Raw genomic sequence first — 24,723 nt, 5'->3', positions numbered from 1 at the left:
GGTTTGGATGAATTCTATACGAACAGATTTTTCTTTCCCTTTGTGTTTTGGTTGCTGTGTGAGTTCGGATTACCTTGAGTGGCTTATAGGAATTCTATTTTGGAAAAATAATCCCCCCAAAATCCAGTTGAAAGTTCAACTCTGGGGTTCTCTGTGGGTTTAAAAACAGTAGGTACTCGAGGTCGCTTTAAGGATTAGCTAAAATGTCTTGGCTCCTTATTTGTTGATGAGGAAGTTGTCTTTCTTTGTGCCTGCTGGGATTTAATGCTTCTTTACCTTTAAAAATGTAGTTAATCGTATCTTCCAAGTGGAAGATTAAAACCCCATTCGTGTAACAGAGATGGGTGTTTGAGTGTAATAGGAAGAGAAGGAATGTTATGAAATGAGAGTGAGTAAGAATGAGTAACAGTTTTTGGCAGAGGAAAATGCTACTTGATTCTTAAGTCAACATTTGAGTGACTTCAGTGATCATTGGTATTCTAACTGATTTATCTTTTAATAGCTTTAAGTACATAATGTGATAAACCTTACAGAAGACATGAGGAACACCATTTAAAATTGTCATAGTCAGTGGTCTAATTTCCCTGCACTCTTTATTTATTGCTCAACTAATATTGGTAATAAAGCAGGGTTTAAGCCCATCATCCCAATCTGCTATCCTGAGATAGCCTCTCTTAAATTTTCTGAATTCTCTGCTCTGTCTTGGCCATATTTCCGTCTGCTTTTGCTGTAGTTGTAATCATGATGATTGTGATAATCATGATAATCTCAGGGTTGTGAGTTCAAGCCCCACACTGGGCTCTACCACTTAAGGAAAAAAACAAAACAAAACAAGGCAAAAAACAAACAAAACGCAAAAAACCTGTAGTTCTCAATCCTTTTTCTTTCTCCACACCCATTTCCCTAAAGATCACACTCCCTTTGGCCAACATCTCTTAGTGATGTGTAACTGTATCAGATTCCGGTGGGTGGGGATTTAAAGGCACTTGGGGGGGCGGTGCGTAAGGGAAATGAAGCATGTTGGTAAAGAGGGGTCTCCTATTTTGCCTGATAATAGCCATATATTTTTTTTAATAATAGCCATCTTAATGCAATTCATGCTTTTCATGTCACTACATGGTTTGAGGTTTTCAAGAAATGATGTACTATCATTTATTTTACCTTCTCTGTGGAACTTAAGGCTATTTCTAGATTTGTTACTATTTTAAATAATATTGTATGAACATTTTGGTGCATTTAATTGTTTGTAAATTGCTGATTTACTGGTGTGAATGTTTTCTGAAAGGTGTCATATTAAAGGATCGGGATATATTCCTGGTTCCGGATACATTATGATTTTTTTTTAACCAATTATGTTTGTGGTTGCTTTGAAACATGAACATAAATCACAACACATTGAAGGGGAGCACCTTTTTAGTTCATTAAATTTGTTCCTTTTGGTAATGGTTAAGAAAGCCTCCCCTGATCTCACCCAAGTGTAATTTCTTCTGTACCTCAGTGGACCTAACTCAGCAAGATTAAAGTTCAATAAGTGTTTGACTAACACGTAGGGACTCAGCCAGCCAAGGCCTCTGATGTGTCTGATAGGCAGGACGAGCACGTCATGGTATACAGCATGGTACATGGAGCACGGTTCAGGGATTTGTAAATCACCACAGATATGTACCATTACTTTCACAACTTAGACCAAACCAACATCTTAGAGATTTGGTTCACAGTCAAGGAGAGTTACCACAGGGGATTTATAGGCACAAAACAGCAGTTGAGGAAGGCCCCAAACGCAGCCCCTCTCTGGACTAGAGAGCCTTTGGACTTGGATGGCCGTGTCTGACTGAAGCAACTCAAACTCTAGTAACCAAGGAAAGCCAAACAGTTTTTTTCAGTGAGGATGAGAGAAATAAATATGTTCTAGAACTCTAGTGAAATACACTTCTGGGGATTTTTGCTTGAATGTCACACCACGCTCGATGGCTAAAGCAACATGGCTACCTCACAAGTCCTAAATCGTGGCTGAAGACAGGGTAGAGGTAGATGGCAGGCACTCTGTGAGATGTATGTGTGTATTTAAAATTTGTTGTAATTATTTGAAAAGAAAGGATAATGAGCTTATTGTACAGTTAAATACATGGTGTAATTATTAAATACATGTGCTTTTTTTTCTTTCTTTCTTCAGGATTACAGAGTTAGTCAGATTGACTTATTCACTGAACGGGAAGGGTTAGGACTCCTGAATTCTTACTTCGACGACACTGAAGAGATGCAGGGATTTGGTATAATGCAGAAGACTTGTTCCATTAAAGTACATTGGGGCACGTAAGTATTTTGTTTCAAATACAATTTTTTTTTTTAATCTAGTTACTTATATGAGAGAGAGAGGAAGCACACAAAGGGAGAAGGAAGGGGAGAGCAAGAAGCAGGCTCTCCACTGAGCAGAGAGCGCAATGCAGGGCTCAATCCCAGAACCCCCAGATCATGACCTGAGCCAAAGGCAGACGCCCAGCCAACTGAGCCACCCAGGTGGCCCTCAAATACAATTTTAATGAAGCTTTTTTGTGAGTGTCCTACTGGAAAGACTTGAGATACTCTGATCTGTGTCCTATAAAGTACCTATTAACTAAAAGGGTTTTGTGGGTTTTTTTTTTTTTTTTTTTTTTCTCATAAGGCACATAAAATTCTGATGCTTTTGTACCTGAGTTCCTATGATTCAGCTCTCTTAGAAACAATAACATTCTCGGGGGAACTGCCGGGGAGGAAAAAACTGCATGTTTAATGTTGGGATTTCCTTATCACAGAGGAACCTGATTCATACCCAGCTGAGTAACAGCTTTTACCTTCATGGTAATCCAAAGGAGGTAATCCAAAGCATGTGTTCCTGATATCTCATGGGGGATGGAGGCCAACACACGTGGTACTTTCCTTCCTTGAACATTTTTACACAATGCGATCTAGAGCCCCTAGGACATTGGTTTCAGAAATCACAGGAAACTGCAAAAGTATTTGGAAGGAAGTGGGAATATCTGAGATGGGGGAAATTAGGACAGAAGGTGCAGGTGTCAGTCTTGAGTACGGTGGCCTCTGAAGGGGAGTACCAAGCCCGGCGCAGCAAAAGACAGTCACTGGGGTGCCAGGAAAAACGCTGAAGCTTCTTCATATTTCACTTAAAATCTCCTCTTCTTATGAAGAGGAGGTTTTATTTTTGTGCAAGGTTTCTGTTAAATTCATAATATATTATGTGATAGTGTATATCCTTTATAAATATTCATATATTCGAGAAGGCTCAAAAGTTTTGTCAGTGGGTTGTGCATAAGATAATACTTGTGTTAATGTGTCAGAGGGAAAATACTACAAGAAACATGAGTTAGAGAGAGGAATAGTGGTAGTGCCATTTTAGATAGGATGGCAGGAAAGGTCTCTGGTGACATTTTAAGTGGAGGCTGGGAGGAAGTGAGGGAGTCAGCCCTGAAGATGCCCGAGGGGGGATGGGCAGAGGGCAAGTCCCAGGCAGGAAGCGATTGCAAAGCCCTGCTGGTTATGTTTGGGGAACTGCCAGGAGGTCAAGGTGGCTGGAATGCAGTGAGCTAGGAGGATTGGGATGGCAGAGAGGCCTGTTGGCAGGCCTTAGGAGGGATGTTAGACTACTCTGACATGGGGATCACAGGAGGATTTTGATCTAAGTTGTGCTCTGGAAAAATCACTCTCGCTACTCTGTAGAAAATAGACTATAAAGAGGCAAGAGTGGAAACAAAGAAACCAGTTAGGAGGCAATGAAGTTACATAGGCAAGAGGTTGCGGTGGCTTAGACAGTGCTGGTGAGAGGTGGTCAGATTCTGGACACATTTTCTTGGTAGAACTGTCAAGTTTGCTGACAGACTGTATGTGAGGGGTGAGGGGCTGAGAAATAGCTAGGGTTTGGGACCCCAGCATTGACTGGGATGGAGAAAACAGTTTTGTTTTGAGAGGTGGAGTTGGACGGGTCAACTGTTCATTCAGGTGAGGGGACAGGAAGATGACTGGCTATGGGGGACTGGGGTTCAGGAGGGAAGCTGGAGGTGGAAATTCAGGAGTAGGCAGCATGGAGAACGTCTTTAAATCCTGTGCTGGACAGATCTCAAAGGGAGTAGGGAAGCCATCTGAGCCTTGGGCATGTTTATATTTGGTGGTTGAGAAGGAAAGGAGGAATCTAAACAAAGACAAGGGCTTCATCTCCTGCTGCCCTTGTTTTTTTTTTGTTTGTTTGTTTTTGTTTTTTTTTCCACATCAAAGAGATCAGTATATTTTATTTCTTAACATATTAATGTTAAATTGAGAAGGACCACTTTCTTTAAAAGAACGAGATGGGCATCTGCTATAATATGTTCATCTCGATGTCTGGAAGGCTTCATGACTCAGGCTTGGGCTCTGTCGAGGCATAAAGAGCTACTCCTAAGTAACATCTCTTACCTTTGCAGTGAGTTTAACTCCTCTCACAGGGGCCAGTCACAAACCTGCCACAGTGTCCGGTTTTTCACGACCATTCATTTCTGTTGCCATGAGGATAATAGAAAGCTGGTTTGGAGGTCAGCTCCAAGTTGGGGTCCTTGAACTTGGTTGGTTGGCTTTGGGAGTAGGTCATTAGTACTTTTATAGATCTTCGAGGGGAGTCTTGATGGGTTGGGAGAATTCAACTGCTAGTAAACACCTGAGTCCGTTTTGCTTCTTTGACACATCGGTCCTCTGAACCGGTAGCCGAGAAGTCTTTGCTATGTGAGGGACTCCGCTAGATTCCATTAGATTTATTCCAGGGCCTACTTACATAATGGGGGTTAAACTCTTCTACACATACACACAAGAAGGGCATTGCTTGTCAAATTCTTTTTGGGAAAATGAGGAATTTCTAAAATTTTAAATTTAGAAGTCAAGGGACAGTTTTGAATAGCCAAATGTTCTTTGTCAATTTTATTGTGACATATTTGATATACACAGAAGATGTTATGTGTGAATTATGAATCCTGGTACTAAGATCCCCATGTGCCTGCCCCCTCACTTAGGACCTCACCTTTACCAGCACTGTGAGTGGCACCCAGCGTGGCCCACCCTGGGCCCATCCCCCCAACTCCACACCCATAAACTCTCTCTGGAATTTTGTGGTTTTCCCATACCTTTATTTTACACTTTTGTCCTTGCAAGATTTTAGGTCAGAGAATATACCACAGTCTGGTTTTGTCTCTGAGCATTTCCTCATATCATTTAACTTGTCCCAGTGTTGCCTGAATTTTCTGTATTGAACGGGTTACGTCTAGAGGCGTGATCAGATGCAGGTGTGGAAAGGACCCTTCATACGGGTAGTGCTACATCGTCACGTTGCATCACAAAAGGCGGCATGTGATTCCTATTAACCGTACTGAGTTGGGTTGCTTGTTTAAATTGGGGCCTCGGGCACGTGCTGTGATGAGCACTGAGTGCCATTCACAACCGAGGAATCCCTGAACGCTGCATCTGAAACCAATGATGTACTCGATGTTGACTAACTGAATTTATTTATTTATTTATTTTAAAGATTTTATTTATTTATTTGACAGACAGAGATCACAAGTAGGCAGAGAGGCAGGCAGAGAGAGAGAGAGGAGGAAGCAGGCTCTCCGCGGAGCAGACAGCCCAATGTGGGGCTCGATCCCAGGACCCTGGGATCATGACCTGAGCCGAAGGCAGAGGCTTTAACCCACTGAGCCACCCAGGCGCCCCGACTAACTGAATTTAATCTGAAAAAATGTTTTAAAAAAATTGGTGCCTCCCACAACTCTCCACTGTAAAGGGACATTTTCCCCTCTGAGAGTCATAGCTTGCCCTCTTCAGAGCAACCTCAAATTGGCATATTCATATTTTTTTGCGTATCCAGTTGGTTCCTGTAAATAGCCACAGCACTCCCAGGGAGCCGTGGCTGGTCCGGCTGGAAATGCTGTTTGAGGATAAGTGAACAAGAGAAGTTCAATGCTTCTTATGTGGCTAAAAGGCGTTTCTAAAAGAATAATTACAGAATGTTTTTAATCAACATATAGATAGCCATTATAAACATACAAAGGGACGTTGTTGAAATAATATGTATTTTTTATCATTTTTTTAAAAAGCTCACACTTTATAATTATACTGTTTATCCATAAGGTAGGTAAAAGTTCATTACCTAAGTGCATTGGAAAATAGGAGGACTTTTAGAACCTGAAATAACACCGCCTGAAGATAGTTTCCCCCTCTCCTGATGGCCTCGTGAATAATGTATCTTGTGGGACTAGAACTTGGGAAAAATGAATCACGGTCTGTGGATGACTTTTGAGATTCCAAAGTCCACCCAACCCTGATAAGTGTGGGTTTGAGTTTCCTTCCTGCTCATCGACGAACCGTCCTTTCCAGTGTGTCTGTGTTCAGTCTTTTGACAAATTTCCCTTTGCCCCAGATTACCTCCCCTCTGTAAATGGTACGTGACTAAATCACCTGCTTCGAGAAAAGTGAAGTGTTTCGTATCAGGTGAATAAATGCCCTCACCTCAGACTGTAGAAGGGAAGGCCTCCTGAACGCGGTCCTGTGCCCAGCCATCCCTCAGTTCTCCCCAGCACCTGCCGACGAGCCGTGTGCTGAGTTTACAGAAAGTGCCACCCATTCATTCACTTGTGAGGACTCAGGCTCCACGGCCCTTGGCTCGGTAGACCAGTAGCACCATTGCTGACGAACTGCCATTAGTTGGGGGTGTGAAACCCAGGTGTGGTGTGCCTGCGGGAGCTTAGAGCTCTAAGAACTAGGTAATGTATCCCTAATTCTCATGCCTCAAACCTAAGGAGGTCTAAAGGACCCCACTCTTAGCCTTCATTTTCTTGTGTTTTAGGGCACTGTAGTGCTATTTGTTAAAAGATAAGCCTTTTTCCCCTTAATCTTTTACTGACATGTGTGTGATAATATTTGTACAAAAAAGTGCACAACAGATCATAAGTGTATCATCTGAGTGAATTTGCGAAGTGTAAACATCATCAAGATCAAGAAATAGAAGACAGCGGGTATCTCCGAAGTCCCCTTACTTGTGCTTCCTCCCGCCATCCTCCTACCCCCAGCATAACTGTTACCCTGACTTCTAACCACGTGGACTAATTCGTTTTGAATTAACCCACACATATACCACTCAGTCTGTCAAAATTTGTGTGTGTGTGTGTGTGTGTGTGTGTGTGTTGACAGGTCTTCAGGAGGATTTTGATTATAAATCCCTGTATAATTAGGGAGTCCAGAGAAGCTACTGGCTTATCCAAGGGAATCTTTAACGAAACCCATCACCCAAAATGTGCCTTGGGCCAAAATTGGGAAGGAGAAGGCAAAGGGGGAGAATCAAACCCATTTTGTTGATAAAAGATTTTATTTATGGCCACCTTCTTCTTCTCGGCATGGTGTTCTGGGGATAATGAGATACCCCAGCTGGGACTCTTTGGCCAGACTAACGAGGAATTGGAGAGGATAAGTGCTCACCAAGAGTTCTGTGTTTCTGTAGAAGGGGCTGTTCTACTCCCTCCCTTACGTGAACGTCCCATCGCAACAACCTCCCCTTCCCAGAACTCGCCCGGGGAACTAAGAAAGTGACGAGACTGTGCACAGTGTTTCGAGGCCGTTCTAACAGGCATGGTTTTCTGGTTTTCTGGTTTCCAGCACATGGAGGGTGGGGCTGCTTGTTCTCTGACCGCAGCGGAAGTGACAGCTGACAAGCCTGATAAAAGGGTGTGGTATTGAAAAGCCGTAAAAATCAGATCCAAGAACTCAAAAAGCTTTGGGCCTGGGAGCAAACAGCCCTACAGTCCTTCAGAGCCCCCAGGACACCACCACGCATTGTAATGCTCCCAGCGATGATCCTGAGTCATTGTAAAAAGTGTAAATTATGTGCACTTTTGGAATGAGAAAAAGTGCTCCCAAAAAATGAGTAGGAGTCTGGCTCTGTAATCAGCTTGGATCAGCCCTGTCTCTGGTACTCGCAGCTGTGTGGCCCTGGGCAATTTACTTAACTTCGTCTGTAAAATGGGGACAGTAGTGTTCCTTCCTCATAGCTCTGTTGCGTGGACTGGATCAAATTCCGGGTGGCATTCCTCGTAAGTGCTAGGTGGATGTTACCTGTTACTAGTTTTGGGCACGGTGACAAATGAGTAGGTGGAACATCTGATTCTTTGGTTATAAGGGAGATGTTGCCATTTTAAAACATTTTAAAAACAAAGCTTGAGGGCGCCTGGGTGGTTCAGTGGGTTAAGCGTCTGCCTTTGGCTCAGGTCATGATCCCAGGGTCCTGGGGTGGAGACCCACATTAGGCTCCCTGCTGGGCAAGAAGCCTGCTTCTCCCTCTCCCACTCCCCCTGCTTGTGTTCCCTCTCTCCCTGTGTCTATGTCAAATAAATAAAATCTTTAAAAATAAAATCAAGCTTGAGTTTCCTGGCTATGGCCTCTCTAAATACATAGAGCGCTACAAAGTAACTACTGCTCTGACTTGAAGTGATAGGGACATTTAGGCTTTGAAGCGATTCATCATATAAATTAAAATTAACTGGACAAAACCACAAGTAAAAGCTCCAGAAGAGGAGCATATAATGGCACATTCTCCTTGAATCTAAGGTTGCTCTGATACCCGAGTGTACCCATACATGGCCCAGATACACATCGTCCCCCTCCTTTCTTCTCAGTGGGGTCCTCTGTGCCCTGGAAATAAATGATGAGCCCTCTCTTTTCTTCCTTGGTGCTTACTTAGGTGGCTGATTTATGAAGAACCTGGATTTCAGGGTATGCCTTTTGTCCTGGAACCTGGTGAATACCCCGACCTGTCCTTCTGGGACACAGAAGAAGCGTACATTGGATCCATGCGGCCTCTGAAAATGGTAAAAACGAAATCTAACAAAACGTTCTTGGAGTCTGATTCTTTGTCAGCTTGACGTTGATAGTTCACAGGCTGGGACTTGGAAGCAATAAAACCAGACTTGCAAAAACACAGATCTGTAGCAGATGGAACCTCTTGCTGGAGGAAATAAGAGGGTGACTTGCTGGACGCTCTAGATGGAAAAAAAAAAAAAAATGGGGATAAGTCCACGTTGTCTGCCTTCGAGGCATTTTTCAGCCTTGCAGGGAGGCACTCAGTGCACAGAGCTGCAGCCCCAGCCCCGGGCAGGTTTAGGAAGGGAAGACAGGGAAGAACTAAACCTGGTGGAAAAACAGGAAGGACGGGTGGAGTCCACCTTCAGGTGATGTGAATGATGTGATTAGGAAATCTTCATGCTCAATCAAGTTGGGTCTTAAAAACCACGCAACACTGTGCTAGATGGAGATGTCAGGGAATGTTCTGCGTGAACCCGGGCAGAGCTGGGAAGGCCAGCGCAGGTGGGCACCAGCCCAGCTGTGGCAATCAGAAGTTGGGGGGTGGGGGCAGCTTTGGGAGCCCTGGGACAGGATGTGTGACTATTATCCTCCCCAGCATCTGTCTCTGCTTCCTCTCCATCGTGCCCCTGTCTTTTGCGATATTCCTTCTGTCTCTCCTGCTAAACTCTAAGCCTTGGGAGGATGCGGGTTGCTCCTGTCTTGTCCCCCGTGGGGAGCACAGTGTGTGCACAGGGTAGCAGGTGTTCGCTAAGGACCTGTGGCAAGAGGGAGGCTCTTGTTACAGTTGTGCTTCTGAAATTGCATTTTGTGGCTCTTTTCTAGAGTCAGTTTGAAACAAATTAGAAAGTCATGGAGATAATTTTTATCTTAACTTTACCTCCTTCCAAAGCCTGTGGGTTAATTACCTCCTTCCGTGTTTGCTGGTCTTGATGTAAAACTCATTTGCATTATAAATAACTTTTTCATTATAAATGATTTTTTTCTAAAAAATCACTTGCAAAGAACGAAGTTCAGTTCGTTTTGTGAATATATGAAAGAATTGTCCCAGGTTTTGAAGACTGTTTCAAATGATATAAAAGCTGTAACGCTCAGGGCACTGGAAAAAGATACTTTTGAAATGGGTGCTTAGTACACTTAGTTCCCCTTTGCCCCCATCCACAGAGGATATTTTCCAAGACCCTCAGTGGGTGCCTGAAATCATGGATGGCACCAAACCCTATATATACTATGTCTCTTTCCTATATGTATATGATAACGTTTAATTTAGAAATTAAATTATACATTTATTATAACCTAGTTTATAAATCAGGCACAGTATGAGATGAACAGTAATAATAAAATAGAACAAGTAAACAATATACTGTAGTTTAAGTTGTGTGAGCATGGTCCCTCTCTCAGAGCATCTTACTGTACTCTAATCGCCCTTCCTGTGATGCAGTGAGATGTAAAGTGCCTGCCTGGCGAGGTGAAGCGAGGTGAGGGGCGTGGGCGTCCTGATGCAGAGTTAGGCTACCCCTGACCTTCTGACTTTGACTCAGGAGGAGGAGCCTCTGCTTCCAGACTGTGACTGACCTCGGGTAACAACCTGGAAAGTGAAATGCAGATAATGGGGTGGGGGGATACTGCACTTGATTGTTTCTGCTTTGGTTTGTTGATAAAATCAGCAACGTTCCTTTATAATTACAGTTCATTTGGTGCATGTGAGTACCTTTGGCTGCACTTAAAAAAAGAAAGAAAGAAAGAAAGTAAGAACCGTTCTATATTGGTGGAAAATATTCTCCTGACTTTTCCGCTGCCGATTTTAACTCTTACCCCGTTTCTCATTTCGGTGTAATAATAGCTTTCTCTGTGGCTTCTTCTTCATTGAGTTTTTGGGTGATTTACAACAACTTTGTTTCAAAAGTAAAACCAACCCCACAGACCCATCCTTTGGGCTAGTTTGAGTTCTAGTCAGCAGCTCATCTAATTATTACAAGAGTCCTCCAGACCCTAGAGTGAACTTGTATGAACTCAAAGATGTTGTAAGCCGTGGGTTGCAGAATCCCGTGCCTGCAGAGGCGAGGCAGCAAACAGCCTCGGATGAGGACCGCAGGGAGTTGAACTGAGAGAGGAGTGGAGATTGGCCAGGTTTGCGCAAGTCCCGGCAAGAGCGGGAGCCCAGTGGAGAGCTAGTCCGTCAAGGGGCTGGATGGTGCAGGGGCGGTGGGGGGTGTGTGGCTGCCACCAAGAACTTGTGTCCAGGGCTGTCTGAACTTAGGACTGCTTTTTAAGGGACATGAGAGAGATGCATGTCCATGAGACATTTTCTGAATGGGAAAACAAAAACAAAAAACATAGCTTATTGGGTTAAAAAACAAACCCACCATGCAGATCCAGCCTATAGACCACCTCGGCTCCACACGGCCTTCCTCAGTCTCCCACCGCATCGTTGGGACGTCAGAACCGTCGCCCCCTTTTCTAGCAGAGGCTGGGAGGCCGGCCTGCTGACCCCCGGCTGCCGTGGGTCGTCCGAAACAGGATTCTCTCCACCAAGAGCTGTGTTTCTGACCATATTGTTTTTCTTTTTAGGGCGGACGTAAAGTTGAATTCCCTACAGATCCCAAGGTAAAAATGTTTCTTTTAAAAATTTCATTCCCGGGGCGCCTGGGTGGCTCAGAGGTTTAAAGCCTCTGCCTTCAGCTCAGGTCATGATCTCACTGTCCTGGGATCAAGCCCCGCATCGGGCTCTCTGCTCGGCGGCGAGCCTGCTTCCCCCTCTCTCCCTCTCTGCCTGCCTCTCTGCCTAGTTGTGATCTCTGTCTGTCAAATAAATAAATAAAATCTTTTTTAAAAAATTAAGAAAATAAAAATAAAAATTTTATTCCCATTCCATTCCCATGAAGATAATGTGATTTTACACATCAGCAAACGTAACTGCAGCTAAAGGAAGTCATCCCAACTGACCCATGCCATCCCTTCGACTGGAAGATGAGGTTAATGGCACTAACAATCCCTCCCAGTATGTGTGGCCATGGCTTAAAAGGTTCATCGTTGTATTCGGTTTATAATTTGTGGTTGTATTTACTAATTGTGGGGCCAGTTGCTGCTTGCCAGTTAGCCAGGAAAAAAACGGAGTTCTCAAGACAAGATCTCCCTTTCTGCTGTTTCTACTTTGTACATTTATGACGCATTTATTTTATTTTTTTTTTTTTTAAGCAGGCTCCACACCCAATGTGGGGCTTGAACTCATGACCCTGAGGTTAAGAGTTGCATGCTTCTACCAATGAATCCAGTCAGGCACGCCTGTATTTCATTTTTAAAGCAATATAGGATCTTCTGGTTCCTTAGTTTGTCCTAAGCAAAATTCTAAATATCAGTTCTAGCCATCAAACAAAACCAATTTTTTAAAATCAATTATTTATAAACTGCCCTTCGAACCTGGCTTTGGGCTATACCACATGAGGAAAAAGATTCAGAGTTTTAAAATGATGATACTGCCATTTAGGTTTTTTTTGTTTTTTGTTTTTTTAAAGACTTATCTATTTATCTATTTGACAGAGAGCGATCACAAGTAGACAGAGAGGCAGGCAGAGAGAGGGAGAAAGGGAAGCAGGCTCCCTGCCAAGCAGAGAGCCCGACGCGGGACTCGATCCCAGGACCCTGAGACCATGACCCGAGCCGAAGGCAGCAGCCCAACCCACTGAGCCACCCAGGCGCCATTTAGTTATTTTAAAAACTATGATCAGAAAGTTCTGTGTTCTAGGACTTAGTGATATGATATTAAATAACTTGTTACAATTACTGATCTGTCTCATTTCTGTTATAGGTAGTTATTTATGAGAAGCCTTTCTTTGAAGGAAAATGTATGGAATTAGAAACAGAAATGTGCAGTTTTATCATGGAAGCAGATGAAACGGAAGAGAAGACAGATGACAGTTTGCCATTTACGTCCGTGGGCTCGATGAAAGTGCTGAGAGGAATGTGAGTAGGGGGAGCAGCTGGAGGGGTTTCTTTTTTATCCCTTTAGTAAAGTAATACACACGTCTCCCCCCACACACACACACCTCCACCACCGTGAAATGAAAACCATTCCAGATAGTTGGTAAAATGAATTTCAAACATATTCTCAGTCAGCTGGGACCTAGATTTGACACAATGGTTCAAAGGGCTGGTTTGGGGCCAATCAGCTGAGAAAGACTAATAAGTTGACCCATACTGATCAAATCTATATCTTGTTTATTAATATGATGCTCCAAACAATTGAACTATTAGCTTACTTTCTATTTTTTATGATATTTTACATTTTATCGATCTTACATATTTCCATAGAAGTATATACTGAAAGTGGTCTTGTAAATAGGCAAAGAAATTTTAATTAGTCACTGAAGAAAGTTTATCCAGTTTTATTTGCTGAAGTTATTTTTTTAAGATTTACTTATTTATTTGAGAGAGAAAGAGCATGTGAGTGGGGGGGGGCAAAGTAGTGGGGAGAGAGAGAGAGAGCCTCTCCAACAGACTCCCCATGGAGCACAGAGCTCAATGCAGGGCTTGATCCCCAAACCCTAAGACCATGACCTGAGTTGAAATCAAGAGTCAGATGCTTAACTGACTGAGCCACTCAGGGGCTCCTGCTGAAGTTCTTTTGAGTCAGTTCTTTTTAAACACACACACACACACACACATATACACACATACTTCCTCTACTCCTTTACAGAACATTGATGTATATTCCTTATGTTGTTCTTTAGGGGGCCATTCCATTAGTCTCTTAAATTTTAGAGAATTCCAATAGTCATAGTGCATGAGTCTCTGTCTAGCTTCATAACTGTTAGTGTCTGTTAATGAAACATAAATACATGGGAACACTTCTAACACTGATGAAAACTACTACTCTTTAATGTTCTTTCTGTTGCAGTTGGGTTGCTTATGAGAAGCCTGGATTTACAGGTCATCAGTATCTGCTTGAAGAAGGAGAGTACAAGGACTGGAAAGATTGGGGAGGTTACAGTGGAGAACTTCAGTCTTTACGGCCTATATTAGGTGTAAGTTAAAGAAAGCCTAATAGATAATACTTGATCTTTTTTGAATGATAAATGGCTAGGCTTTGAATTTTGAATTTTTTTCTTAACAGGATTTTTCAAATGCTCATATGATAATGTACAGTGAAAAAAACTTTGGATCCAAAGGTTCCAGTATCGACGTATTAGGAATTGTTGCTAACTTAAAGGAGACCGGATATGGATTGAAGACACAATCTATTAATGTACTGAGTGGCGTGTAAGTGAAATGACCCAGTCGGGATTTTAAACACTTTTATCTTGGGTTGTATTAAATTGATAGTATCTCTGACACAGAACAGGCACTCAGTAAATAAGCATGTCAATAATTACATATGAAATCAGTCATTTAATATGTACTGCTACATATTTTCATAACTGCTTTTTAAGATCTTTCTCATATAGTCTTTTTTTATGTATAATATCACATTGCAGTAGACAGTAGATTTGGGGGTTTCATGATAGAAATCCACAGATCTACTTCTCTTATCATTCTGCATGGAAAGATCTCCTGGATTTCTTATGCAGGAATCAAATAAAAAATAATGATCTGATACTAGAAAATGGAAGTTGGGATAAAGTCCCATTCAATTTTCCTATGTCCTTGCAGGGAAGGAAGAATTTTCTCCTACCCATCAAGATTCTTCTAGCTGGTCTAAGAATTAAATTGACATAAGATAGATGAACAGGAGAAAAATATTAAGAAGCATCAAAGTTAATTACATGCTCATGGAGGTCCAATAATGAAATTGAGACCCAAAGAAATAAACAGGGCAGGCAGTTTTTATATATTTTAGAGAGACAATACATTTGTTAGGAATTGACAGGATAAAACTTGTTTAGAAGCTTCGATTAGAAAGAAATTCTAAACAGAATTTGGGCTAATGTAATAAAGAAGTAAAAAGTCACAGGGTTTGTTCATACAGCCTTCTCAGCTCTAAATTTCCTGTCTCTGGTGATGAGACTGTGTTACCAGTTATAAGGAGGGTAACTTTCACATGGGAGATTTTTTCCTGTTTTCTGAAAGGCAGAGGAGGGACTGATAGTCCTTTTAGCAAGGTTGTTTTTTTTTCTTTTTTTTTTTATTAAATCTTTTTTTTAAGATTTTATTTATTTATTTGACAGAGATCACAAGTAGGCAAAGACAGGCAGAGAGAGGGGCGGGGGAAGCAGGCTCCCCGCTGAGCAGAGAGCCCGATGCGGGGCTCGATCCCAGGACCCTGGGATCATGACCAAAGCTGAAGGCAGAGGCTCTAACCCACTGAGCCACCCAGGCATCCCTAGCACAGGTTACTTCTTTTTTTTTTTTTTAAGATTTTATTTATTTATTTGACAGAGAGAAATCACAAGTAGATGGAGAGGCAGGCAGAGAGAGAGAGGGAAGCAGGCTCCCTGCTGAGCAGAGAGCCCGATGCGGGACTCGATCCCAGGACCCTGAGATCATGACCTGAGCCGAAGGCAGCGGCTTAACCCACTGAGCCACCCAGGTGCCCCGCACAGGTTACTTCTTAAGTAACTTTACTTTGAAATAATCGATACACCATTGTGGTCATTTTTGGGGTGGCCTGCCCAGAGCCCCTACACCCTCCATCTGCTCCATTTTATTTCTTCACTATTATTTTGACATAAAAATTACTGTTTCAGTGTAGCTGGAGTTAGCAATTGAATGCTCTATTATTGCTAAGGTAAGATTTTATTGGAAGATGATCAGTCAAGATTCTTCAGGATATACATGACTGCAAGCCAACCTAAACTGCTAGAAGTGAAGAAAGTGTAGTTTATCCGACTATATAACTTGAAAGTCCTGGAAAAGATTTTTGCTTCAGTTATGGCTGGATGTCAGGTTTAGACACTGTCATTAGAACTTGCTCTCTGTCTCCTGACTGGGCTTTTTTCCCATGCTGGCTTTGTTTTAGGCAGGCCACTTACATCTGGTGGCCTATGGCAGCATCATCTCCTTTTTGTTCTTCTCACTGTGTCCAGCAGAAAGAGCGTCTCTTTCCCATGAGAGTTCCAGGTTTGACTTTGATTCTCTCAGCTTGGGTCATGTGTACCTGCCTGAACCAATCTCTGTAGTCAAGAAGACGACTGTGCCTGTGTGATGTGCCCAGTCTCAGAGCAGGGTAGGGCCAGTCCCAGAGGAGCCACTTAATATATGACTGGGGTGAGTTGTTTCCCAGGAACGTCAGAAAAAATGAGGACAGATACTGGATGGGCAAAATACATGTCTATTAAAAGAAGTTAAAACAATTATCCTTATGATCCAGGTTGATGTCAGTTAGAATTTGTTATAGGTGAGAGTATTCTTATATAATTAGATGAAATTATTTGACATGGGTTCTGTTCAAAGTGTTGGATGCTAGGTTTTTTTATGAGTAACATAGGCTATTTGGATCATTCTAACCTCAATTCGGTTGTATTTCGTGGAGCCTCCCATAGGATCCCTGGATATCTGAGATGTGTCTACAGTGTAATGTTTTACTATTAGTCACATTCGCCAAATCCTTGTGTAGGCTGTTACTTGTGGTGCCATCTTGACAGGGTGACATCCAAGACTTCTGGGTCTTCATTCCCAGCAGGACATGCCTTCTACCAGGTCCTGCTATGACGCCCTAACATTTTACAATCTACCATAGACAAAAGGTACGGCATGGCAAAAGTCATCTGAAATATTGCCATGGCTCTTAGTATTTTAGATTGCCTTTAAAGTTAATTACTTACAAGGAAAATAATGACCAGTTCAGTCTGGAAAAACAGTTGTACACTTTGGTACTCACCAGGTGTGTTGGTTCCATTAGTCAGAGTCCAGTCATGCGTTCTAGCAGAGGAAGCAAAGGATCCTGGGTAGAATTCCCTTAGGGCATTTTTGTAGATTTTGCTGTTAGCACAGGTAGAATCATGCCCAGAGCCAGTCTTTTTTTTTTTTTTTTTTTAAACTCAGCCTTTGTTTACTTGAAATTAGCTTCCTTTATAAATGTTGATTTTATAGGTTTCTATTTTTGGTCATTTCTGTTGTATTTCCTGGCTTAGGCCTTTTTTCTGGTGATAGCAGTTGAGTTGTGGTATTGGGGGAAGTGGAAGGGAGGTGTGCACACATCACCCCCCTCACACCACTTCCTTTTAAATTCTGAGGTTGTGGAAGGGCTTCTGTATTCACCAGGGCCAGCTGCTTCCTCATAGTTCATTTAGTTGGTTATCTGACAAATATTGATGGAGGTCTGTTACATGCAAAGCATTCTATTAAGTTCTCACAGAAGTGACAGTATCCATATAAAACATAATGACAGCTACAAAAGACCTAGAGATTGTACTGAGCAGAGAGAGATTGATTTCCAGATTGTGTGCAGGGAAGACGTCGGCTGAAGAGGTGGCAGTGGACCTGGGCCTCCTGAGGTAGATAGCTTGAGGTATGCCAACACGAGGGAGGAAGTCCGGCCTGTTTGTTTTTAATAGTTTCAAAGAAAAGTGATTTTAATGACTTTATTCTTCTTGGCAAATAAGAATTTTAGTTTGGGTCTTCATTTCCCAGTATGGAACGCAAACTCTTTCAAGAAAACTTTTTTGAGATTCTTGTTCTGGCTCTCTCCCAGGAGATTCACTATCACATGGGTAACACATTCCCTGGGCGGTAAACTCATTTTTAGCTCAAAAACAGAGCCCAGCCTGCAGGAGGGATGCTCGTGAATCCAGCCACGGAAGCGCCGGGCCCCGCATTCCGTTCCTGACCGCAACATCAGAAGAAACTCCCTCTCGCAGCTCCTACCAAGCCATGTCAAGTTCTGGGTTATGGGCTCGCTTTTTTAAAAACCAAGAACAAAAGGAGTTAGGTCTAGAGTCCAGCTAAGAAACTTAGGAGGGCCATCATTTTAATTTCTTTTTCCTTGTCTCTGCCACGGAAGGGCCAGTCTGCCCTGCCACCCGGGAGTTCCGAGCAGTGACTCCGCCAGGCTGGGACCTGCTGATACACGTACTCGCTCTCAGCCCACCGCCCCCCCCAGCCTTGTAAACAGGGAAGTGTTGATTCACGTGTACAGAATATGTTGAGGCAAGGACAGTAAGGAATTTTCTTCTTACAAGTCTCAAGTAGAAGTTACAGATACAAGGGAGAATCTCAAGTCTGAGTTTTGGGGTTTTATTTTTACCCTCCTCTTAATGGGTGATTCATCTGGGGCTACAACTCCGAAGGAAAACAGCATGACCGTCAATTCAAGTAACATCTTAATAAGTGGTTGTTTTGCTTCAACCTCCATGAATTAGCTAGGTTTATGTGGTGTTGGGTGTTTCCTTAGAAGTGATTTATTTTATTTTATAGGGAAATAGAGTATTCTCACTTGTTAGTTATATGTATATATATATTTAAAACATGCTAGATAAAGCTTCCTCCAAGACTCACTCAGCTGCCTTCTCTCCTGTGGTCTGTCTCTCCCCATTCACAGCCTTTTTCCCTCCAAACCTTGAAGTCAATCAAGCAAAAAGGCCTTTGAACCCTCTGCTTTCCTTTAACTTGTTTCAGATGTGGAGACTGCTAGGAATACTTTGATATGATATGGTTTAACCTCTTTTTCTTTTCCTTTTCTCTTTCTTTCTTTTCTTTTTTTTTTTTTTTAAGATTTTATTTATTTATTTGACAGACAGAGATCACAAGTAGGCAGAGAGGCAGGCAGAGAGAGAGGAATGGAAGCAGGCTCCCTGCCGAGCAGAGAGCCCGATGTGGGGCTCGATCCCAAGACCCTGAGACCACAACCTGAGCCGAAGGCAGAGGCTTAACCCACTGAGCCACCCAGGTGCCGCTTCTTTTTTTTTTTTAAGTCCTGGTTTTTGTCAGTATTCCGGCCACGCAGAAACTCCTCCCCACACGGTAGGATCCCATGCTCCCACTGGAGTGTCTCTTCTCTTCATATGCCAAAGGCTGAGGCTCCCGGACGCTGTACAGCCCCACACAATGTCAGCGCTGGGATCCTGGCGGACCCCTTACCTATGATGAAAATACGACCTTTCGTAAAAGTTAAGTGACCCCTTCAAAGTTATCTGGAAACTAATGTCATGACTATAGCTAGAACTAGTCTCCTAATTCCTGACCTCACAGTGTTTAAGAATAGGCTTTTAAAAATTGCTGATGAGGTTCTGAAGTAGGGGAGCAGTGTTTTCTAAAACAGACTGGCTGGCCTACCAGCAGTTAGTCTGTTCAGACGGCCAGGAGGGTGCGTGCAGACGTTCGCTGTCCTAAGCTCCTTGACGCTGGAGATTTTTGCGGTGTTCTTCTTATCCTTGATTGCTGTTCATTTCCTAGTAGTGACTGCATTCGAGATTTTGTCTGAAGTCCAGCCCTTTCGACAGTCAAGTCATACCCTGTTCGTTATGCAGTGTGTGCAGTGTTTTAAGTATGGCTTAACACAAGACGAAATCAAAGGAGACTTGACAAGCAGCCGCTCGGGTCATGACACAGAGTGGGGAGCCTCAGGAGACCCAGTCAGGAGTCCAGCCATCCTTGGCCACTAGCTAATCAGTGGTGTCACTCTGTGTCACCCTGAACAAGTCCCTTCCCAGCCGGAACAAACACCAGCAAATAATCCCATGTGCTACTTCTCAGCCATCAGTAAATTCAAGGGCAGGGACTGTCCCTTCCAACCTTGCATGCCTACTGCCCTCTAGTTCCTGGCGCACGGTAAATGACCAGTCAATGTTTGTTGAAGAATCGGTGAATTCACTTTTGTGTGTCTTTAGCTTTTCCTTTCTGTAAAATGGGAGGACCTGCTCCTCCCTAGGTTGACTGTGGTCAGAGATGCGAAAGCATTTTGGAAAGTTCTGAGTAAATATACAGGCACATGGTGTTAGTCCTTTTTCAGCTGTGAGCGGATCAGTAAGGCAGTGAATGAACTCAGGAGGAAATGCTGAGTTATCTTTCGAATATAACAGAACCGAAAAACTTTCAAAGGCTATCTTTGGCTGGGAAGCAGCATCAGTAAGTTGGTTTGGTTGATTATCTTCTGAATGTAGATCACTTGAAAGGTGAGAGAAAACATCCCAGGAGAGAGTTTAGTATTTCTGACTGATCAGTGTTGCTTACTCTACATAGGTCACGTCAGAAATCCTGTCCCCAATAAAATTTTAATTAATTAGCTGCATTTTTGGTATGTTTGCTGGTTTGTTTTTTAATGGTAAATTTGGGGCAATTTTTTATCAAGCAAATGGACATAAATCCACTCGGGATATGGAGAATTTTGTTTTATAGTCAACTTGGCTAAAATCATGACGGTTTGCATAAGAAACAAAACTTATAACCCAAATAATCCTTGAACTGTTGTTGACGGCCTTGCAGAAAGGAAAGCAATATATTTATAAAGATATCCAGCTCTTGAACTTTGACCGATGTGTTTATGCATAAAGATCATTACACAGAACATGAAGGTCGCATAATTATTAATCATCCTTATCGTTTCAAATAATATTTAAACTCAGGGATAGTTCACTACTTCCCTGGGTTTGAATTTCCTGCACACAGAATGAGAGTTCTCTGTGTATACCTGCCTAACCTGAAGAATGTGTTTTTCACCAAAAGAGGAAAATTACTATGATTTGTAAAAGAAGTATCACACTTCTGCCTCTGTTTCCTCCCTTCCAGCTTCATTCTCTCCCCCATTGCCAGTGTCTCCTTTTCCCCAGGAATGCCCAGTTGCTCTATAGTTTCCCAGTACACTGGAGTCTGTCACCTCTCTAGAGCTTAGTATACGCTGTTCTCCCCTAGCATTATTTTTTTAAAGGATTTCTTCTGTGAGCTTTTTTTTCCCACTGTGGTTTGTTGTATAATAGAGACATAGTTTCTTGTTATCTTTCTGGAAAAATATTAAGGTCAATAACAGAAAGAACTCTTGCTTGCTTACTAAGAGAATGTTATAAGTACTTCTTGGAAGTTCAGATTATTTCCTTAGAACAGAATTAGAAAGAAATACAGACAAATATACCCACTGGAGCTTTCTTGGGGAATAGGATTTGGTAAGTGAGAACACTAAAAGGTTCAGGTAAGGATACTTTTCCCTTGTCACTCTGATTTGTCATACAGACAGGTCTCCCAAAAGACTAACAGAGAGGGGCGCCTGGGTGGCTCAGTGGGTTAAGCCACTGCCTTCAGTTCGGGTCATGATCCCAGGGTCCTGGGTTCAAGCCCCACGTTGGGCTCTCTGCTCAGCAGGGAGCCTGCTTCCTCCTTCCTCTCTCTCTGCCTGCCTCTCTGCCTACCTGTGATCTCTGTCAAATAAATAAATAAAATCTTTAAAAAAAAAAAAAGAAGACTAACAGAGAATCATAAAAAACAAGACTACTGATTATTCAAACAAATGGAAGTGTCTTATTTTATGTATTTTCCTAAGTGGGTTTGATAGTTGTATTATACATGTAAACTGTGAACTCTAACAAGTCACTGTTTTTGTTTCTTTAGGTGGGTAGCCTATGAGAATCCTGACTTCACAGGAGAGCAGTATATACTGGATAAAGGCTTGTACACCAGTTTTGAAGACTGGGGAGGCAAAAGTTGTAAGATCTCTTCTGTCCAACCCATTTGTTTGGTAAGGAGTTAATACTTTGATATGAGAATATTTAACTGAATTCTGGATTTCCTTAATGTGTACTCCTGGTTCATGTAATTCATAACACTGTAGAAACTATTCTGAAATTCTTTTTAATTGAGGCTTTTTAACAGTGATTGCTAATCTAGAAGAAAAAACTTTTTCGAGATGTCTGCTCTACTCATTTCCTTCTCTCTTCCCTTTAAAAATTTTTAGGATTCTTTCACTGGCCCAAGGAGACAAAATCAGGTAACTTAAAAAATAATCTCTTTTTTTTATAATTAGGGGCTTCCACTGAAAAACTGATCTTATGTGTAAAATGTGAGACATTTGGGATATTTTGTTAGTTTCACCCATTTTTATACCTGAAAGCACAATTTTAAAATGAGATTTAGGTTTCCTTTACGTGCTTGACAACACATACCCATATCTAAATATTTCTTATAAAATGCTCTTATGATATGAAGTTGAATTTGATATCATTATGCTGGCTCAATTTACATTAATATCTCAAACAACACATGTAGTTATTCTAAACAGTAAAATGAATTTCCATCTTTGCTGTGTCCGCATTAGACAAACATTTTATATGGCCTCTCACTCAAGCCTTTGAATGCCGACGGCAACTGAGGTGTTACATTTGTTATTGAGACTTTTTAATGGACGTATTCAGAGTTCAGACAGCCCTAATTACAGAGGGGCAAACACCACTGTAGCCTCCTTTATTGGCATACACAAGTTTCTAATAAGTCAGCAAGTATCTCCCATTGAGAGGGAGGAAAACTACACTATGTTTCCAAAATATAATTTCTTGTAAATGTTAGAACTGATGAACAATTACTTTTGGCCACAATAAAGCTTTAAAATGCCTCACAGCTTGTTGCGACAGGGTGTTCTATAGAAACCCGCCTCTATGGTCGGGCTGGCCTTTGATGTCTCTGAATTAAAGCAGCGTGAATGGGGCAGCCAAAGTATTTCTAATTGATCATTACTGCAGAAGTAGAAAATTAAAGGATTTATGAAATTCCTAGCCGTTTATTGTCACAGGAGCTAACAGCTCACGTTTGCATCGTTTCAAAGGCTGAACGAGTTCATGTGTTCAGGAGAATAATTGGACGTCTTTCTGTTCACTTTTTCAAAGATTCGGTTGTTTTCGGAACCACAGTTTCAAGGTCACAGTCAAGGGTTTGAAGAAACAACCAGCCAAATTGACGATTCATTTTCCACCAAGTCTTGCAGAGTTTTAGGAGGCTGGTAAGTCAAACAGTGGGCTGGCAGAGGTGAGAATTCACATATCGTGGAGAGGTGAGAATTCACGTCTCCGCAAGCATTCAGGGACACCTTGGCATTCTGTGAAAGCACCAAACGGGACAGGCCCGTGTCCGTACGAACCTGTACCTTGCTGCATTGGCGAACTGGGCATCGGAGGGCATAGGCTTACCACGCCGCTCTCTGGTGCGATTCAGACCAGGTTCTCTACTCTCCAGCCTGTCTTGTCACCTGCAGAGGGACTCTAGATAATCTCTAAGGTGCCTTCCAAGGTGCATATTTTTTTCCAGGTAGATCAAAGTTAGACGGGCACTCTGTCAGGCAGCGCATGGCTGAGTGGGGCTGGCGTGTATGGGATCAGGGAGCGCCGCACCCTAGAGCTGGGGGGAGAGAAGGTGGGACCAGGTCCTGAAGGCTCCCCCTGAGCATACGAGTTTAGACGGATGCTGTAGAAAACACAAGAAGGGAAAGGCCATGAGCTCGAAGTGTCTTGCTGAAAACAGTTTGACAGAAGCTCTAGAAGGAGAGGAGCCCAAAGTCAAGGGAAATTGGTCGGGAAACCCTGGGAGCCACCTGTGCAGGTGAGGAGGAATTATGTCTAATAATAATAATATTAGTAATGGTGCCATTAATCACCTAGTTATTGGTGGTCTCAACACCACCATCTCGACACATAGCCCCGCACAGTAGAGCCTGCAGTGGGTTTGCATTCGAGCGCACAGATTCACGGCAAAATTCCAGTGGGTCAGCACACACCGCGATCTCCGCTCCGCGCCGGTTCCCCTTCAGCCCGTCCTGCCGCACTTAGCAGGAGCAGATGCGCACCCCGGCTCTTCATTTACGTCCGTCTCAGCTCACTAGGGCGTCAACTTTACGATAGCAGGGACTGTGTTTTGTCCTCGCTTCTGTTGCCAGCAGTGGACGCACAATGAGCTGGATAAGCATTTGTTGGATTAAAAGAATGAACAAAAACCCCGCTCATCTGGGGAAGCTGGTAAATCACCACGTCACTGACGATGCCGAGGCCCACAGGGGCTGAATGACTTGTCTAAGTCACTGTGGTATTTCGACTCGTGGCCCGCTACAGAGGTGCCGGAAATGAGGACAAAGGAGAGAAATTCGGGGAGGAAACCTGTAGATCCAGGTGGTGGACTAGCCGTGACAGCTGAAGCATTATACAGAGAGGACTCAGGGCTACGGAATGGTGGCCCCCAGGAGAGGCTCCAGGAATACTGGAAGGTGCACAGGGAAAAACATGAGTAATTTCCTGGAGGAAAAAAAAATATTTCCCAAATGCAAAACTAACAGCTGACTTCTTAAGAGTATCCATGTGCGGGACGCCTGGGTGGCGCAGTTGGTTAAACGACTGCCTCCGGCTCAGGGCGTGATCCTGGAGTCCCGGGATCGAGTCCCACATCAGGCTCCCAGCTCCATGGGGAGTCTGCTTCGCTCTCTGACCTTCTCCTCGCTCATTCTCTCTCTCACTGTCTCTCTCTCTCAAATGAATAAAAAAAAAAAAAAAAAAAAAAGAGTATCCATGTGCAACAAGAGGGAAAGCGGTAAATAAGTGTAGGTATTTTTGAGGGAAGAACTGTTAGCCACATGCATTGTGCTTTCTAGCAGGCCACCTCTCAGCATCAGACTTCTTGAAGAGAACATCCAAAGTACATGCTGAACGTGTGCATGGTTTTTCCCGTTTTAGCTGGGTTGCATATGATGGAGAAAATTTCTCCGGGAATCAGTACGTGTTGGAGGAAGGCCACTACCCTTGTCTCTCTGCGATGGGATGCCTGCCCGGAGCAACTTTCAGGTCTCTTCGTTTTATAGACGTTGTAAGTATGTGAGCGTGACCACGTGTGACGGGTCTGCGGGGCACGGGTAGCTGACGGAGACCGGCATCTAGACCTCCTCAGGACTTCAAGTCAGAGGCGGACAAAACAGTTGCTATAGAACTCGCCATCCTGTAACTTTTTGGTCTCTTTTTAGATCTTTTT

The 24,723-nt window shown here is 43.0% G+C and overlaps 1 protein-coding gene across 1 annotated transcript in view; it reads left to right on the top strand.

Annotated features, from left to right (window-relative positions):
* Window positions 1–24,723, top strand: part of CRYBG1 (crystallin beta-gamma domain containing 1) — a 47,974-nt gene that overhangs the window by 13,373 nt on the left and 9,878 nt on the right. The window contains exons 6-15 of the mRNA XM_044244696.1: window positions 2,174–2,313; window positions 8,741–8,867; window positions 11,431–11,466; window positions 12,668–12,822; window positions 13,757–13,883; window positions 13,973–14,118; window positions 21,334–21,460; window positions 21,677–21,709; window positions 22,602–22,714; window positions 24,432–24,561. Of these exons, the coding sequence (XP_044100631.1) occupies window positions 2,174–2,313; window positions 8,741–8,867; window positions 11,431–11,466; window positions 12,668–12,822; window positions 13,757–13,883; window positions 13,973–14,118; window positions 21,334–21,460; window positions 21,677–21,709; window positions 22,602–22,714; window positions 24,432–24,561 (1,134 nt within the window). The remainder of the gene's footprint in view (window positions 1–2,173; window positions 2,314–8,740; window positions 8,868–11,430; window positions 11,467–12,667; window positions 12,823–13,756; window positions 13,884–13,972; window positions 14,119–21,333; window positions 21,461–21,676; window positions 21,710–22,601; window positions 22,715–24,431; window positions 24,562–24,723) is intronic.

Source organism: Neovison vison, chromosome 1 (genome assembly GCF_020171115.1).
Source record: "Neovison vison isolate M4711 chromosome 1, ASM_NN_V1, whole genome shotgun sequence".
NCBI lineage: Eukaryota > Metazoa > Chordata > Mammalia > Carnivora > Mustelidae > Neogale > Neogale vison.
This window is presented reverse-complemented; position numbering and strand designations above follow the sequence as displayed.